Source organism: Globicephala melas, chromosome 3 (assembly GCF_963455315.2).
Source record: "Globicephala melas chromosome 3, mGloMel1.2, whole genome shotgun sequence".
Lineage (NCBI taxonomy): Eukaryota > Metazoa > Chordata > Mammalia > Artiodactyla > Delphinidae > Globicephala > Globicephala melas.
In genome coordinates, this window is record NC_083316.1 from 165,408,095 (window position 1) to 165,425,792 (window position 17,698).

The 17,698-nt window shown below is 64.7% G+C and overlaps 3 protein-coding genes across 5 annotated transcripts; all 3 read right to left on the bottom strand.

Annotated features, from left to right (window-relative positions):
- Positions 1 to 197: 197 nt before the first annotated feature.
- SNAPC2 (small nuclear RNA activating complex polypeptide 2) lies at positions 198 to 4,422 on the bottom strand. Of its 2 annotated transcripts, none has more exons than XM_030879545.3 (6): positions 4,367 to 4,422; positions 2,712 to 2,941; positions 1,896 to 2,015; positions 1,678 to 1,746; positions 1,093 to 1,384; positions 198 to 1,000 (listed from the first exon to the last, which is right to left on the bottom strand). In XM_030879545.3, exons 2-6 carry the CDS (start codon positions 2,892 to 2,894, stop codon positions 669 to 671), a joined length of 996 nt encoding a protein of 331 aa, XP_030735405.2. In that variant the 5' UTR covers positions 2,895 to 2,941; positions 4,367 to 4,422; the 3' UTR covers positions 198 to 668. The 2 variants fall into 2 exon arrangements, with proteins under 2 accessions (XP_030735405.2, XP_060153205.1); XM_060297222.2 differs by having other exon boundaries at positions 2,712 to 2,966; positions 4,367 to 4,418.
- On the bottom strand, positions 4,366 to 7,276 carry TGFBR3L (transforming growth factor beta receptor 3 like). The gene is made up of 7 exons (XM_060297223.1): positions 6,868 to 7,276; positions 5,746 to 5,882; positions 5,360 to 5,668; positions 5,269 to 5,277; positions 4,908 to 5,034; positions 4,647 to 4,805; positions 4,366 to 4,439 (listed from the first exon to the last, which is right to left on the bottom strand). Exons 1-7 carry the CDS (start codon positions 7,049 to 7,051, stop codon positions 4,372 to 4,374), a joined length of 993 nt encoding a protein of 330 aa, XP_060153206.1. The 5' UTR covers positions 7,052 to 7,276; the 3' UTR covers positions 4,366 to 4,371.
- A 58-nt stretch (positions 7,277 to 7,334) lies between these two features.
- On the bottom strand, positions 7,335 to 17,128 carry MAP2K7 (mitogen-activated protein kinase kinase 7). Of its 2 annotated transcripts, XM_030879534.2 has the most exons (12): positions 16,930 to 17,128; positions 15,078 to 15,125; positions 11,972 to 12,113; positions 11,742 to 11,808; positions 11,512 to 11,625; positions 11,320 to 11,439; positions 11,088 to 11,195; positions 10,800 to 10,979; positions 10,615 to 10,695; positions 10,350 to 10,492; positions 9,664 to 9,709; positions 7,335 to 9,541 (listed from the first exon to the last, which is right to left on the bottom strand). In XM_030879534.2, exons 1-12 carry the CDS (start codon positions 17,051 to 17,053, stop codon positions 9,407 to 9,409), a joined length of 1,308 nt encoding a protein of 435 aa, XP_030735394.1. In that variant the 5' UTR covers positions 17,054 to 17,128; the 3' UTR covers positions 7,335 to 9,406. The 2 variants fall into 2 exon arrangements, with proteins under 2 accessions (XP_030735394.1, XP_030735396.1); XM_030879536.2 differs by lacking the exon at positions 15,078 to 15,125.
- Between the last annotated feature and the right edge of the window lie 570 nt (positions 17,129 to 17,698).

Below are 17,698 nucleotides of genomic sequence, written 5' to 3' on the forward strand. Positions count from 1 at the left end.
CAAGGGTCCCCTCACAGCCAAGCCAAGGTCGCTCCAGATGGCATCAGACTGGACCTGGTGCAGTGGCCTTTACCGAAAACCACACCCTCCTCCCTGGCATGTCCCCGCTCCGTCCCCAGGACTCCAAGCTATGGCTCCCTACCTCTGATTCTAGGCCCCCTCCCACCTTTCACTCACAGGAGAAAGACAGCCAGGGGTATAGACCAGAACTTTATTCACAGTTACAGGACACCGGACACAGGACTTCAGAAGGGATGAGAAACCAGTGGGGGGAGTATTTGAGGGTGATTTTAGCCCAGCCATCTGGCTGGAACCCCCCCACCCCAGTTCTATGGCTGAAACCCTGTACAACTTTGCTTCGGTTTTGGGGGTTTTTTTGGCTGTGCTGTACAGCTTGTGGGTTTTTAGTTCCCCAACCAGGGATTGAACACGAGCGCTCGGCAGGGAGAGCGTGTAGTCCAACCACTGGATCACCAGGGAATTCCCTGTGCTTCCATTTCTGAGACCCACACTGTATCGAGCACCTTAAAGGCGACCTGTACTGCACACTGCATCAGGGACCTTCCGCCGTGGCAAGATCCTCAGTGACAACCCAGTGCCAGCCCAAGCAGGACTGAGGGCCTGGGGGCTCACCGATGTCTGGTGTGTCTGGTGAGGTGCCGGGCCCCTCACCTTGCAGGGGTGGCCACCTGGCCCAGAAGCTCCAGGGGTACCAGGAATGGGTTCAGGGGGCAGATCCCAGATGCTTGCCAAGTGGATATCGGTTCGCTGGGCCCAGCATTCTCGGGGGCCTGAGGAGTGGCCTGGCCAGCCTCCTCTTGCCCCCTGGAACCTGTCCCGTCATCCTCAGCCCCAGACCCCAGGCCCCCACTGGCAGGGTCGGGCTGGGGGGCCATCAGGCGTAAGTACGTATCTGACATATGTTCAACCAGGGCAGCGCAGGGCAGGCGGGACAACTCCTCAGGAAGTGCCATGAGCAGGTCAAGGACCACAGCTGACTCTGGTGATGGATGGAAAGGGGACGGGTGAGGGAAGGGCGGGGCTTGCCGCCGGAGACTCCCACCCCCAGATCGTCAGCCCCTCCCTTCTCACCAGCTGGGGAAAGCTCGGGGCCTTGGCCGCCGCGGGAGATGGACGACAGGTACTTGTAGATCTTCTCGAAGTCCACAGAAAAGTCTTCCTCAGCGGACGGGCCAGCCAGGGACTCAGAGGATGCCTCAGGGGCAGGGCCTTGTGTCTTGGGGGCGGGGCCAGGAGCCTCAGGGCCCAGGTCCTCCTGCCTTCCAGGGGCGCTGAGGAGCAGTAGCTTTCCACGAGCCTGCGTGGGCTTGGGGGGCTGGGAGTACAGGAGGCTGATGGGCTCCGTGGCTGCGATGGTGAGCACCTGGCAGGCAGAGAGATCAGGCAAGGAAAGGCAGAAGTGTCCCCGTGGGCTACTCCCCTGCCCTGCAGGAGACAGCCTTCCACCTCCAAATCCTCCCTGCCACCCTGAGGAAGGCGTCACATTCAGCAGAGGGCCTCAGAAGGGCGGACACTGAGGCTAGGGTGTCCGGTGACGGACCAGAGTCACAGAGCTGGCAAGAGGAAGGGACCCAGGAACCAGGTCCAGCTTAATGAGACTCACATATATGACCCCGTCCCCGGGATACCCCCATCCTTCCTGGCAGATGGCTGTACCTGTGAGAAAGCCACGGTCAGGGCCTCCTCCAGCGGGCCTGTTATCTTCTCAGCCAGATCCATCCACACCTGGGTGGAGTAACCAGAAGGTGCTCACGGATCAACCTTCAGGAGTCCCCCAAGCCCTACCCCTCCTGCGGCTCCCCTGACCAGGTTATCCCCCCAACTCCCACCTCATCCTCCAGGGGCCGGCCTTGGGGAGCCTCGCCCCGCCTCACCTCGATGGGGGCCGGGGTCTGTGTTTCCCGGCGCCTGGGACCCTGTGGGCCACCTGGATGCATCCTCCGAGTGGCCTTTCGGAGCACTCGGCCCTTGAGCTGCCGGAGAAAGTCCTGGATCTGGGGAAGTGAGAGGATGAGGCCAAATGGACCTTCTAGAAGCCCAGGGCTAGGCAGTCCACTGCCTGCTCCAGGGCCGGCCACTGCTCCCTAGCCTCCCGCTGGCCCGGAGTTAAGGGTCATAGGGACTCTGCCCAGGGGTCTTGGGCCAAGGCCCCAGGTGTGACCAGCTACCTGACAAAGATGTAAGGCCCTGGCTGGTTCTGGCTCCTCCCCGCAGCCAGGGCCCACCCTTTGCTAAGTACTACCCTAGTCACCTGCCCGCTTCGTCCACTCCGCCCCATTTCCTGACTCACTTCAACCTCATTCCCGCCCAGTCCCTCTGCGCCTTCCACCCAGTCCGGGGCCTCCGCTCTAACTCGAGTTCGCCCCGCTCCTAAATTTTGGGTTCGCCCCGCCCCTCAGCCTGCCGCAGCACTGCCTCCTCCTCGCCCCGCCTCTCGGCTATGTTCCGCCCTCGCCCCGCCCTCAGCTTCTCGCAGGCACACAAGGCCCAGCCTTGCACTAATCCCGCCTCCTCCGGCGTTCTTCCGGTTCCTCAACCTCGCCCCCGCCTCACCCTCGACCCGCCCACTCCAAGGCCCCGCCCCCAGCCTCACTCTCGTCCCGCCAACTCCCAGGGCCCGCCCCTCCGCCAGCCCCGAACACATCCTAGCCCCACCTCCAGCCTCGCTCCCATCCCGAGACCCCTCTCACCTCGACCTCGCTCCGGCCCGACAGCTGCCGGGCCAGCTCGGCGGCGTCCGGCTCCGGCTTGCCCCGTCGCGCCTGCAGTAGTCGTAACAGCTGCCGCTTCTCGCGGGCGCTCCAGGCCGCGGGGCCGGTCACCTCACCCAGATAGCGCGCCGGGGCCGCTCGCCGCCGCTGCGGGGGCTTCATGCCGGTGAGCCGGGTGAGGGCGGTGTCGTCGTTCCGGGGCCGTTTCCCTAGTGGGCGGGGTTACGGCGGCCGCTGGGGCCAAAAGACCCCGCGCGGAGGCAGAAGTAGATGGGGGCGTGGCTCTGCGTTTGCGGGCCGAAGGGAACTGCTTCCCCGGGAAGTAACGGGGAGACTGGCGTCTAACTGAGGCGGGGGCGAACGAGACCCCCCGCCCGCATTCTATCTCATTCGTGAACTGGAGCCAAGTTCTTAGATCTCGTGCCCTCCCTCCCTTCCAGAACTACGTCTTGTGAAACTCCTATTATGTGCTTTGTAGCCAAGAGCCTGGGCTGTGGGGTCGGCCAGCCCTGACTGGTGAGCAAGTGATTTGGCCTTGCCGAACCTCAGTTTCCTCAACCGTAAAATGGAGCTAATAGTCATCCCCTTGTCTATGCTCTGGGGAGGGAGGAGCTCGGGCAGGAGGGATTTAAGGACCTTTAGGCTAGACGGAGAGGAGACTGGAGCAGAGGCCTGAGCTCGAGGCCCTAGCGAGGGCAGGGTCCGGGCGGTGGGAGTGGAGAGCGGAGAAATCCTGGGGTTGAGAAGGCAGGTGGGCGGTGCAGGGGTGGAGAAGGAGGCGAGGCTTATTTTTAAATTTAAGCTGGTGGGGTTGGGTGTCCCTTTTTTGTCTGGGACAGAATGCCCTTGGGGCTCCCCTGGGCGGTAACCGCACACGTATATATAAGGGCGTATGAGCCCCGCCCCAGAGCTCCACCCCTCCAGTCTGGACCTTTTCCACCCCGGAATCCCCACCCCCGCGCCACGCGCGCACGCAGACTTCAGAACGCTGCAGTTCAGGCCAGATGTTTATTCTGAGCCCAGGTGGGAGGGTGGGAGGAGGAGCAAGAGGGGGCGCGGGGCGCAGGGATCTTAGTCCCATCGAGTCTCAGGTCCTGGCGGGCCTGGTCCAAGGCTGTGGCTGGTATGTCTCTGGACCCTGTTGGGGGCGCGCTATCTCTGGAGAGGGGCGACTCAGGCTGAGCAGGGTAGAGGACGCTACGGCAGGTCACCCCCTTCCCAACCGATCATTGGCCGCCCCATCAGTCTGTGTGCCGGGGTGAGGGTGGGTGCTAGGTCTGAAACCCGAATTCTCCTTGCCTAGTGTGCCTGTCTGAGGTGTTGAGGTCCTTTCTTACGACACTAAGCCCTCAGTCGGCCGCGAGTCACCCACTACGTGATTTCTAATCCCAGCTCCACCAAATTTTGTGATCTTTGGCAAGTTAATTTCAGAGCGTGTCTCATTTTTAAATATCTATTATGGGGATTATAGGAGTATCTACCTGAAGCTTGTTACAAGGATTAATATGCGTAAAACATTTGGTACTCCGCCTGGCAGAGAGAACGCGCTATGAAGAGTCATTATCACCTCCCTCCTCCATCCGTCCTACCGGCCCCAGGTTACACTCCCCCTCTTCCCTCCCCCCAACACTTACCTGCCTCACTGGGGCCTGCTGGGCGGGGGGCCGCTGGGCGAGGCTGTCGGGGGCGGGCCGGGGGGCAGGGGCGCTGGAGAGGAAAGGCAGTCTGAGGAGTAGGGGTTGCTGCGCGCTGGGCCGGGGCAAGGTCGCCCCCTGGGGGGCTGCTGCAGGCGTAGCGGAAGCAGGTCTAGGGATGGTCAGGCCCGAGCAGGCTGGGATCGCCGCGACCAGGGGTCCGGACGCGTGGGAATAGGCTGGGGGCCAGGCGGAAATCCCGGCGGACGCAGGTTGGTACCTGAGTGAGCGCAGACGAGGCCGAGCCCGGCGGCCAGAGCGGCGCCCAGCACGAAGGCGGCCAACACAAGTGCTACCACCGGCGCGGGCTCTAGGACCCCCGGGGCCGGCGCGGGAGGCTCGGGTCGCACGGCTCTGCCGGGGACGCCCTTGGGTGGCCCTGTGAGGAGTACAACGCAGAGACTGGGCTCATGCCTCAGATGTCCTCCCCATCCCCCTTCCCGACCCCAGAGAGCCCCGCTGAGGACTACTGCGTGCTCACTGGGGGGCAGCCGCGGCACCGTGACCACGATGGGCTGCGTCAGCGTGTGCAGGTGAGGGCTGTCGGCACCCAGACTCTCATCGCGGCCACTGCCGGCGCCCGCGCACGCCTCATCCCGAGGCAGACACTGGGAGGAGGGGGAGGCAAGAGGCGGGGACGTCAGGGCCCCGGCTCCAGGGGCGGGTCCCCAGGGCTCCCAAGAGATCTAGGCGTCCAGCACTATATTGCAACCAGGTGTCGCAATACTAGACCCCTGGAAATTCGGCCCCTTCGGACGCCCCTGAGACCCAGTGCCTACTCCCAGTTTCGAGGTACCTCCGCCCCCAGGTCCAAAAGCTCCCAGACCCTCAGATCCCCAAACCCTAAGAGGCTTCTCCCTCAGATGCCAGAGGCTCTTGTGCCCAGCCCCGATGGGCCCGGGCGCCCAGATTCCCCGCCCCGTGCCCGAGCACCGGCGACGGTGGAGACAGCGTCAGAGGCGCAGGCGTCTGGCGGGCTCCCCGGAGGCGGCGGCAGCGGCTCAGCTGGCAGTGCAGGAACTGCACAGAGGCGTTGAAGACCGGGCGCAGGCGGAAGCTGAAGCGCGCGGGGCGAGGGGCACCTGGGAGCGGCCGCGGTGGCGGGAAGGTGACCGAGGAGTCGGCGGAACAGCCCCCGCGCAGCAGCGCCAGGGCGGGGCCCGGGGTCTGGCGTGAGGATGGTGTCACCCAGCAGCGGTGCAGGGCCATGCCCCAGCGCGGGGAGGGACGGGCCAGGGCCGCCTGGGGGGCGGGGTCGCGGTCAGGGTTGGCTGCCCCCACCGGCTGCCACCCGGCCTCGGTGAGCCCCGCGCCCGTACCTGCACGAACACGCGGCTGTCAGCCGGGACCTCCAACGGCCCCGCGCGGCGCGGGAAGGCGTCCTCCGCGTCCGACAGCTCCAGACTGAAAAGGGGTCGGCGCAGCCTGGGCCCTGGCGCCGCGCGGAACGGGGACACTGGCAGGGAGAAAGGGTGGCACAGGGGAAGGAGGATGCGCTGTCCCTTAGGCCCCCTTGGCAAGTGAGCCAGCCTCGCCTCCACTGCCTACTTTGGAAAATGGTTGCAGTTGCGGTGGAGGATTCACCCGCGCTCGGCTCCGCGCTTCCCACCGCCAGCCGTAAAGCAGCTGGGATGTACCCGCTGGAGACCTGGGGGACATCCCAGCCCAGCCCCTGAGCCTGGGCGCAAAGCTGCGCCTTCCTGGGGAGGAGCCCCCTTCCCAGACCTCTACTTCACCATCCCCAGTGAGCGAGGGAATCCCTGGCCCGGAAGGGGTCGAGGGGCACCTGATGGTGGAGGGTCAGCCTGGGTAAGGTCAAAGGCCCTCCCCTTCTGGAGTCTGAACCCCCCGCTCATCCACCGAGGACCAGGGGCTCCTCTGGGGTCACAGCAGGGCCGTTTGGGGGGAGGGTGCTGGCCCCATTCTTGCCTTTCTAAGGGGAGGGAAGAATAGCAAGGCGCTCTCCCCCAAGCCCTTTGGGCATCGTGGAGGCCCAGCCCGGGGCCTTTTCCCTTTGTCAGTGTTCCTCACTCACTCGCAGGCTGAGGGCAGCATCGGCAAAGGGTAGAGGCACAGGGGAGCCTCCACTGGGGTGTGTGATCACACACACATGCACCACACTGACAAAGACCTCTGCCTTAAGGAGGCGCTCAGCTGGGGTCCTCATCAAAGGATGTTCTCAAATGTCCAGAATTACCGGCACAGACACTCCCTAAAAGCATTGGCGCAGACTGCTCCCCTCCCACAGCCCTTGGTCTCACCTGGCTGCTGGGACTTCGAAGAAGTTGGGGATCCCAGAGAACCTGGAAAACGGGGGACGGTGCGGACCCCACCTCCCACCCACCCCCGTTCCCCCAGGCGGGGTGGATGAGAGGGTGCACTGAGAAAGAGTAACACGGGAGTTGGGGTGTGCTGGGCCACGTCCCCTTGCCTGTACATACCAGCTGACTCGCTGGGCAAGGTGGTCATCCCTGGGAGCAGGGCCAGCAGCAGGATAGCGGTGCCCAGCATGCTGGACCGGCTGAGGCAGCACTGGGCCAGGCAGGCGGGCAGGCGGCTCTGGCCTTGGCTGGGGGGCCATTTGGGGAGGCAAGGAGCGGGGGCGGTGCACTGATGGGCCGACATCAGAGCCCACGGCCAAGGCCTGCTGGGGATTAAGGGCTCTCTGGCCAGACCCGTAGCTATCAGGCTGGGGGGCGGTCCCTCACAATGGCCATTAGATATGGGGCTAGTCACTACAAACACCTCCCCCCCAGGCCCCAGCCCTGCCTGTCTCTCTTCGCTGCAGAGGCCCCATCCACCAGCCCCCAAGCCCCAAGGTCGGGGCTCACGACCCCTTCCCTGGCCCCTTTCCCCACCTCACTGCCAGGCCCTGCCAGGCTCACAACACACACCACAGACACCGCAGAAGAAAAGGGAGGGGTTTTATTCTCAAGCGTCTAAGGATTTACAAACGAGGGCGTTTCGTTTTAAAAAGGGACGGGGCAGTACTGGCGGCCTGAGAAGGGGTTGTAGACCATGGGCTGGGCCCAGGCCCCCACCTGCCCACTTCACCCTCTGCCTGATGGAGAGGGATGGCTGGTGACTGGTGACTGGGTGGAGGGGGGGAGACACGGGAAAGGTAGGGGGGAAGGAGAGGCTCCCATTTAACACTGAAGGCGGGGAGGGGAAACGGGCCGACACACACTCACAAAACAGAAAATAAAGTTAAATAAAAATAAACTCAGGCAGCTGGCCCTTGGGGCCAGCCACGCGACCTTCCCGGCTACCCACAAAGGCCCCTGTGGCTGGGGCCCATGAGGGAGGGCGGGAGCCAGGCCTACTGGCCCCGCACCCTGCCCCCCTCCCCTCACAAAGGGGATTGGAGCGAAAGAAGGTGGCCACCCCCGGGGTGGGGGGCAGAGAAAAGATGACTTCGAGTACTTTTTAAACATGCGGCGTTTTGTGACTATCCTAGTAGTAACTACAGTCGGTGAGCTAGATGGAGGGTACAGTGACGCCTAGTCTAGATTGCTTCAGCTACATCCAGCGAGCTTCCTCACCTTTGGTGTTGGTTGCTTTTTGTGGTTTTTCTGGAGTTTTCTTTTGTTTTTTGTTGTTATTTCGTTGTCCACTTGATTTGCATGCATCACCAACAAAAAGGAAACACACCCCCTCCTCCTGCTCTCGCTGCTCCCCAGGGCCCGGGCCTCGGTGTGGGCTGGGGACTGGCCAGCTCTGGGTGAGTCGAGGGGCGCTCAGGGCCACTACGAGGGCGTGACTGCCTCCACACGCCCAGCCCTCGGCCTGCCCCACCTCTGTCCCTGTCACACATCCTCAGACCCCCCACGTCCACTCCACGTGCCCTCAATCCCTGTCTCCCCGGGCCCCATGGCCCCCGCTCCTGTCACCCATTCCCTCCTACGCCTCTGCCTCACCGGCACCTGCTGCCCTCCACCATGCCCCACGCCTGCCTTCCCTGAAGGCCACCCTGTGTGGCCACGGCCCCTTGGGCTCCCTCCACACCCCCCGAGGTCCTCAACTCACCCCTACAAGCTGTGGCCAGTCTCCAGCCCCGAGGGAGGAGCACCCCGCCCCCCCACCCAGAGCCCACCTTTGGGACTAGTCTCTCCCCGGCGGGGTGGCCCAGGCCCCCAAGGCTCGGCCCCCAGCCCCCCAGCGCCCGTGGGCCATCGGGGGGGCTGCCACCACAAGCAGCTAAACATGACTTTGGTAAAAGTTTCTGAAGGTACCGACAAACCCCATGAGAACAAGCTCTTCTCCTCCCCCCACCCCCCAAACACCCCACCAAGTACAATAAAATACGATAAACTCCAAAAAGGACCCCCTGAGATCAAAAAGAGAAAGAGAGAGACCAGCCCGGGTCTGGCTGCAGTCACAACGTCCAGCCCGCCTGCCCAGGGCGAGGACGCCAGCCAACTGACTCATGGCTTGCCGGAGACCTAAACGGACCCAGGGGTGCCGCCGGGGGTGGCAGGGCCTGGGCCAGGAGAGAGGCAGAAGCAGGGAGGGAGACAGGGAAAGCCAGAGAGGTAGAGAGGGAGGGGACAGAGAGAGGGAGATGGAGCCAGGGTGCATGTGCGTGCGAGGCGGCGGTGGGACAGCGCGGTGTGGAGGGGAGGGGACAGGACGGGCGGCTCTCTCCCGGCCCCTGGGGGCCGCCCCAGCCCAGAGGTTACAACTGAATAAATAGCGAGTCTGCTCGCGGCCTGCTGTCTTCCGTTCACAGTGTCTGTCGGAGGGGATGCGCACAGCCGGCTGATCCTAGGACGGGAAGGGCTGGGGCCTGGTGGGCCCATCTGTCCATGGCTGGTGGGCAGGGAGTCAGGGGTGGGTTGGCGCCCCCTACTTTCTGTCCTCAGCCCTCGGCGGCCGTCCAGGTCCCAGGGCTCCCCTGGCGGGCAGCTGGGTGGCCGGGTGGGGAAGGGGAGGCCGGTGGCCACGCCCCCGGCCCCCAGTAGGCTGGCCGCCGCTGTGCGGCTACCTGAAGAAGGGCAGGTGATGCTGGCTCAGGACCCCGCTCGCCCGCGGCGACTCGGTCTTCGCCATGACATCCTTGAACCAGGACGCCACGTCCACCTCCAGCGTCTCGTAGCGCTTGATGAAGCTGTGTTCCTGTGGGGCCCAAGGCAGGGCACTTAGGGCGAGGGCGTCTTCCCTGCTGGCCTTGCTCAGGCCCGGCGCCCAGTGTGGCGGGGGGCTTAGGATGGGGGCTGGGGAGGGCCCCGGGTACTCACAAGTAGCTTATTATACTTTGGTCTCTTCCTGTGATCTTTAGTAAGGCTGGAAGGAGAAGAGGAAAGGAAGAGAAGTGAGAGCAGGTAGGAGAGGCCTGGCCGCCCTCGTGGCTGAGTTGTCGGGTCTGCAAGATCTGTGGGCAGAAGCCCGCACCCTCCCGGGCCTGCGCTTGGGCCCCCCACCGTGACAGAAGCCCAATGTGGGCCGTGAGACGCCCATGGGAGGGGTGGGTGGGCTCCCCCACGAGAGGCTCCAATGTGGACGTCCCGCGTGCGCTACTCTTGCCAGTTGGTGCAGGACACTCAGAGCCCTTAGCCCTGGGGCGCCTCTGCTCGTTCACAGCTCCCCCAAGATGAAGCCCGAGGGCCACCCTGCCAAATACCCCTGGGGCCAGGTGTCCCCTCAGGCTGAGTCCAAACCCAACTCCTAGCTCCCGGGGCTCGGGCTCCAGCCCCCACACCATCCTGGGGCCCCTCTCCCCTCCCCAGTGGCCTGGGTGCAGGGCCACATCTGACCTCACCCTGCCTTCCAGAGTGGAGGGCGGGGGCGGGGCTCCTCACCAGTCTTTAACTCTTAGTTGCGGCATGCATGTGGGATCTAGTTCCCTGACCAGGGATTGAGCCCGGGCCCCCTGCATCGGGAGCGTGGAGTCTTAACCGCTGTGCCACCAGGCAAGTCCCCTCACCAGTCTTTGACGAAGGACTGAAAGTCCCCCGAGAAGCCCATGTGACCGGGCAGGAGCGGGGGTTCTTCCTGTAGGACTTTGGTGAGGACCTCAAAGTCCGTCTTGCAGTTCTTGTAGGGAAACTGTCCCGTCGCCAGCTCCACCTGGGAGAGAGACGGGCAGGGCTGGGCCGGCCAAGGACAGGATCCTGCCCTTTCCCGCCACCTGCCTCCGTACCCCGAGAAGACCCCACCCCTGGCCTCGGAGAGCAGGGACCCCAACTCACCAAGGAGATGCCCAGGCTCCACACGTCGGCCCGGATGTCGTAGTCGGGCTTGGTGGGGTCCGGGGGGTCGATGCGCTCAGGCTGCCGGCGGGAAGGAGGAGAGGGTGGATGTACCCCTGTGGCTGGGGTGGGCGTACCGCCCCTCATGCCCGCCCGCCCGCCGGGCGCTGCTGGGCCCCACTTACTGCCATGTAGGCAGCGCAACCCGCGCTCCGCGTTTTGGCTTTGGAGTCGACGAGGCGGCCGCTGATGCCGAAGTCGCAGAGCTTGATCTGGCCCCGCTCATCCAGCAGGATGTTGGAGGGCTTGACGTCCCGGTGGATCACGCCGTGCTTCTCCTTCAGGTAGTAGAGTGCCTTCACGATCTGCGGCGCGGGCAGAGGAGGGCACCAGTGATGGCAGGGACGGGGCCTGGTGGGGCGGGGGGGCGGTTGGGGACCACCCGCCCGCCCGCACCCCACCCAGCTGCTCACCGCCACCGTCATCTTGCCCAGGATCCGCTCAGGGATAGGGCCCTGCATCCGCTTCTTGAGCTTCTCGGCGCACGTGCCCATGAGCTCCATGGCAATGAAGACGTCCGTCTGCGGGGACAGCAGGTGGCGGCTTGGCGGGGTGGCTGTACCCTCCTGCCCACCCCAGACAGGCTCGGGTCCTGGGGGAGGGGCGGGGGGCGCGGGAGGCTTGGGGGGCGGGCGGCCGGCTCACGTTGGTGATGAAGGTCCCGAAGCACTGCACGATGTAGGGGCAATCGTGGCTCTTGAGGACCACGTCCAGGTCCATGAGGATCCGCTTGTTCTCTTCCTTGTTCCCCGAGCGCCGCATTTGCTGCACGGGACAGCAGGGGCCTTAGCGCCGAGCCTGGGGCGCGGGGCCCACCCGGGGCGGGGGCGGGCTCACCTTGACAGCGATGACGTGCCCCGTCTTCCGGAAACGCATCTTCCACACCTGGCCACAGGTGCCACTGCCCATCTCCCCCAGGTTCTCCAGGTCGTTGATTTCCGCCTGGTAGCGCTGGCGAGGAGAGCCAGGGCTGGGGGTCCACCGGGCCTCTGCCCTCCACCCCCAGCCCAGACCTACCAGCAGCGTCCTGCCCACCCTCCCTGGGGGGGCCGAGGGAAGGGCGGTACCTGGCCCCCAATGGTCAGGTAGCCCGTCTGCTTCATGATCTCCTGCAGCTTCTGGTCAATCTCGATGCTGAGGGGACAGAGAGCGGGTCCTGACCAACCTGAAGCCACCCCAGCCCCTAACACACAGGGTCCCACAGAGCTCACCAGCTCCTCCCTGAGGCTTGCCCTGCGCCCCGCCCCGCCCCGGCCCCAACCTCCCGGCCCTCCCACCGGCCACCCTAGCCGCTCACCTCTCCATGCTGCGCGGTGTGAACAAGGTTGACGGGAGCCCCAGCATGTGGCGGGGCCGTGCGGGGGGCGTGGGGTGCTGCGGGGAGCTCTCGGAGGACGGTGAGCGGCTGCCCCCATCGTTGGCCAGTGGGAGCTGCAGGGCTGGGGTGGTGAGAACCAGGGGCGGGGAGGGGGTTAGCTCCCAGCTGGCCCCAACTCAAGGGCCTGGAACCCTCATCTTACCCTCCCTGGCATCCCTCAGGTAGGGCGGCACAGCCCCCTGCCCCGCTGGGCTGGAGGAGCTCCCCGCTCCCAGACCACTCCTAGGGTGCCTTTTCCCACCCCGCACCCCGCCCACTCCTCTGACCTGGAAGGGCTTGCGGTGGGCTGGTCCCCAGAGGCTGAGGGTTCATCCCCAAGCCTCCCCTGACAGAAAACGGAGGCCCAGAGGCGGATGCCGTCCCTCGGGCAGGCAGCCTCCCCGCTGTGTCCCTTTCCTCCCCACCTCCGCCGGGGAAGCAGGCCCAGGGCCACCACACCCACACTCTGGACCACACAAGGCAGGAATGCCCGCTGGGATCAGCCCGAGCTCTGGCGCTGTGGGCAGCCTGACCTTGGCTGGACCACCCTGAGGAGAGAGTGGGCAAGGGACCTAGGCTTCCAGCTGCCTCGCCCAGCACTCTGTTTCAGGGTCAGGGAGGGCCGCCCTCTGGCCTGCGGGCTCATCGGTGAGCCTCCCGGCCTGGCCTGCGGAGCTAGGGCCGACGAGGCAGGGGCAGGACCCCAGGCTGGGGTGAGGGGATCCAGGTGGCACAGCCCCTCCAGGGGCCAGGCCAGGCGGCGAGTTTGGTTCTTTCCAGAAGCCTGCATGCGGACAGCTCGGGCATGCTACAGGCAGGCAGCGGGCAGGCAGCGTGCAGGCAGCGGGCACCCCAGGACGGGCAGGCGGCATTAGGGGACGGGAGGGCGGGAGACAGACAGCCGGGAGCCGAGACTCGGGGCCCAGCTGCCCAGAGGACGCGCTGCAGAGACAGGCCGGGGAGGGGCCTGGGAAAGGAGAGCGGATTCCCTGAGGGGCTAGGAGCCTCCGGGCTGGGCAGGCCCCAGGGTGGGGAGTGGGGGCCAGGGTGATGACCCTCCAGTGAACCCCTGAACCCCGGAGACCCTGGCACTCGGCCTCCAGAAGGGGAGCCCCTGGCTGAGGAGGCTGCAGGCTACAAGCACCTCCCAGGTTCACCTTCCCCTGGAGAGCAGGCCAGGAGCTGGGGGCGGGCCATTCTCCTTAGCCCTTGGCTGACGCCCCCTCCTCTCTCCACACTTCCCGCATGGCCCACCTTCTCCTCCCACAGTTCTCCAGGCACCTGGTGACGTGGGCCCAGTGATCAACGGGTAGAGACAGGTATGTTCAGCACCTGGTGCCCAGGCGCTTTGCTGGCCTGCAACCCTGACCGCAGCCAGAGCGAGGGGCAGGTCTATGAGCCTGGCCTGCAGTCCTAGGAGGGCCTGGCGGGAGTGATGGAAGAGCTCTGGGGACCCCGGGGACGTGGCCGGGCCCAGTCCCCTCCACTGGCCCGGAGGCCTCTCCTCCCGTGCCCTCCCTGCTGCTCTGCTCTGCCGGGGCCAGAATCCCAGTCGTAATACCTCCCTCTCTGGCTGGACAACCTCCGGGGCTCCCGAGGACCCTCGAGCTCCCCCTGCACCGGGACCCTGGATCCCTGTCAGGTTCAGGTTCCCTGGGGGCACCAGGGCCCCCTTTCTGAGTGAGGACCACAGCCCTCTCCTACCCACACCTCTCGGTGTGGTGTCCTGTCGGTCCCCTCCCTTACACAGTCCACCGGGCCCCCTGAGGGCTGCCCCAGAACCCGGGGCCAAGGCTGTAGGGGGACAGAGGCTTCCAGCCAGCCCCGCAAACTGACGCACGGTAGGCGTGTGAGCGGGGCCGGTGCGGGGTGGCTAAGGTGGGGTGGAGGGAGGTAGACAAAGACCCTGAGAACAGAAGTCACAGAGGTGGTACCGGGCCCACGGCAGGTCAGGAGGGCAGAATGAGAGCGAGAGGCTGAAGGGGAAAGAGAGAGAGAGAAGAATGAATGAGAGAGAACGAGAAAGGACACGGGGCGGGGGTGGGGGGTGGGGAGCACGCAGCCATCAGGAGCCACACACGTACCAGGCTGTCAGTCGACACACGTAGGCACACGCACACAGGGCATGGCACAAACCCACGCAGATGGGCAGACGACATGCCACAGGGTCTCCAGCAGAGCCACAGAGCCCCTCACCTTCCGACACACACGCACGCACGCACGCGCGTGCACACACACACACACTTCCCAACCTAGTCCTGCTCACAAGGACCAATGAGGCCAGACCCCCACCCCATCTCTCTCAGCACCCCCGCCCTTCGCACAGGCATGTCCCACACCCGTCTGCTCCCAGACCCACTGGCACCTGCCCTCCGCCCCTAGGGGGGCTGCTTCCTCTACTTCCATCCCTGCGCTGCCCCCACCTCCCAGGAGACTTTGCTCAAATTCCACCTTCTCCAGAGGTTTCCCGACTGCAACCCTGCTCCCTGCTCCACCCGGCCTTCCCTCCAAGGCGCCGGGGTCTCCTCCACTTCCCGCCCGGAGGCCCTCAGTGCTCACTGCCCTCCAACCCCCAGGGTCCCCCACCCCCTGGAGCGCACCAGCCCTGAGAGGACAGGGACTCAGTCCAAGCCTAGCATGGCTCAGCCCAGGGGGTGACACGGGTCCGCTGGGCTGCTGAGGCGGATGAGCAGCTCTCCCTCCCCCCGCTCATGCACACGCCTGCAGGCACACGCACGGACACTCGTGACCCCCTTGGCAGGCGACAGACTCCCGGCCGGTGAGGGAGTCTGTCTCCTCCTCCAGGGAGTCCAAACCTGAGCCCAAGAGGAAGGGAGGAGCGGGAGGTGAGAAGACAGAGGAAGTGGCCGGGTGGGCCGGACGCGGACGGTGTGGATGGACAGAGAGTGAGGGTGAGAGGGGGGGATGCGCACACGCACACACGGAGCATGTGGGAGGGGGAAGGGGGGGATGGCATTCTGCGGCCGGGGCAGCGGTTAGGTCAATGGTGCAGAGGTCCAAGCAGCGATGATAAAAAGGCTGGTACCTGCTCGTTGGGACGGGGCAGGAGCAGGGCTTAGAGTGATCACAATAACTGGATGGGGAAAAGGAAGAAAAAAAAAAAAAAACAACACCACGATAAATCACAACGGAAACCACCGATTTGTCCAAAAGAAAAGAAATCAAATCAAATCATAACGGAGAGGAGGGGGAGGCACGCGGTACCAAACTGCAGAGATGGGTAGAAACCGACAGAGATGGGAGAACTGGGAGGATGGGATGGAGCTGACACAGACACAGACGCCTGGAGGGGGCTCCCCGCGGCCTGCTCGCCATGGGTCTCACCGTGCCTCGCTCTCCATCTGGGACAGCCACCCTGCAAGGCACCCCAGGCCCCGTACCTAGGCCTGTCTTGTCCACACTGGGGTTGGAGGGGGAGTAACACTGCAGAGACCAGCGGGGACCCTCCAGTCCTGGCTGGGCTTCCTACCCCAGGCAGTGTCCAGTGCCAGCACTGCCACCTCGGGTTTTTTTCTGGGCCCCAAGAGACACACACACACACCCCCAATCCAGTGAGAAACCCACACGGGCCCAGGTCAGGAAAGGGAGAATGGGGAGTGGACCCTACACAAGGATGGGGGCGCCAGGCTGGGTGAGCAGGCAGTGGTGGGGGAACCCAGATGAGGAAGTGTCTTCCCCGTTCTGTCAGGATGACTCCACAGAGAGCTACATAAGCCACAGGAGTCACATCAGAGGGGATAAAAAGGAGAGCAAGTTGCTGGATCAAGAGAGACACAGAAGGCATGGGTGTGTGGGCAGGGGAATTCCCTGGTGGTCCAGTGGTTAAGACTGCACTTCCAACGCAGGGGGCACGGGTTCGATCCTTGGTGGGGGACTAACATGCCACATGCCGCGCGGTGCGTCCAAAAACAAAAACAGAAAGCATGTGTGTGGGCTGCTGTTCATCAGGTCTGTAGGAAGGGGAAAAATCTGACTCCCTCTGAGCTTCAAGGATATGGGGAGGGGATCATGCAGGAAATGACAAGGAGACTAGATGTGGTCACGGTGATTCCGAGCCAGGTGTGCGTGCTGGGGGGTAGCTCTTGACTCCAGATGACAAGACGCCAGGGAGACACGGGGACTGTGGGACCAGAAAGGAGGTGTACGTACCCTGGGATGCCTAGATAAAGTCGCACTGGCCTCAGGTATCCCCGGGCTGGATGGGTGTGGGTGTGTAAGAATGGGGAAGTCACTTGATTCTAAATGACAAAGTCGCCGCGCTTGGGAGTTGCGTGTTTATTTCTGGAGGAGCCAGAAAGATGGCAACAGTGAAACGAGTCAGAGGAGTATGAGGGGGCCTGGTGTATATGGGTAAACTGTATGTGGGAGGGAGTCCGCTGAGCCCAATGACAAGATCCCAGACACGGACCCAGGTGCGGAACGGGGGGGGGGGAACCTCTTGACACAATCACTGAGATGGCGGGAGTAGAATCAGCTGGTGAAAAGGGATGTGTACATGTTAGCGGAGGACCTGGATGTAGTCACGGTCGCATGAAGTAGGAGAAGCAAGGCTCAGGGTAGGTGACAGAGGCTCCGAGGATCCCGGTGATTGGGGGCGGGTCATCAGGTGGGGGGCCTCGCCTGGAGCCGGGTAACTGGGCTCCCAGGCCCCGTTAAGGGGGAACCCCCAGGCAGGGGAAGGGCTGCCCGGGAACCCGCGGGCCCCACGCCTCCCGGGTCACCGTGACCCTCTCACCGCTGGCCGATAGCGAGGAGCGGGGCGGAGAGAAGGAGCTAGAGCGCCCCGGAAGCGGGGGCGGGGCCTGGAGGCGGGGGCGGGGCCTCCCGCGGCGCGCGCCCCGCCCCGCTCGCCCCCTCCCCCACGCCGCCGTGCTTACTGGGCCTGGGCCGCTGGGGGCTGATATCCAGGTTGAGGTCGATCCTCCGCCGGGCCTCGCGGTTCTCCTGCTTCAGCTTTGCTTCCAGGCGGGACAGCTTCTGCTCCAGGGAGGACGCCGCCATCTTCCCCGCCGCCGCCGCGCACCGCCCGGCCGCCCGTCAGTCCCGCAGACAAACACCGCACTGCGCCTGCGCTCGGATGACCCCGCCGAGCCGCCGTCTCGCTCAGCAGGGCGCATGCTCGCGGTGCACACCCGCCCTTCCCGCGTGCGAACTTCCGCGCGTGCGTGCTTCGTCCCCACCGGAGGGATGACGCCGCCTAGAGCTCGCTGCTGGCAACGTGCGAATCCTCTCAGTGTGAGGCGCATGCGTGAATTCCCGAGCGCTCCGGCAAGAGGCGCTGTCTGGAAACCCACTCACCGTTCCGCTTACAGCGGTGGGCGGAGAAAGCAGCGCGCAAGCGTACAGAGGAGGAGACCAGGTCACGCCCGTGGCCTCTGCTGCGCATGCGCACTCGTGACTTTGTTTTTTTTTTTTCCCCTGTCGCTGTCCCCGGTGGTCGCCATGGTTGTGTGTCCTCAGCCTCGTTCTTTCTCTTCTCGGCCCGGCCATCGCTGGCACCTACTCCCTCTCGGAACTGCCTTTCTCATCTCAGTGCTTCCTTAGGATCCCTGTTATGCTTAATTGCTGCCTCCTCACCATAATTAGGCACCCGGGGCAAGCCCTTTCCATTTCAGCAGGCTCAGGGTTGGCCGAGGACATGTAGGA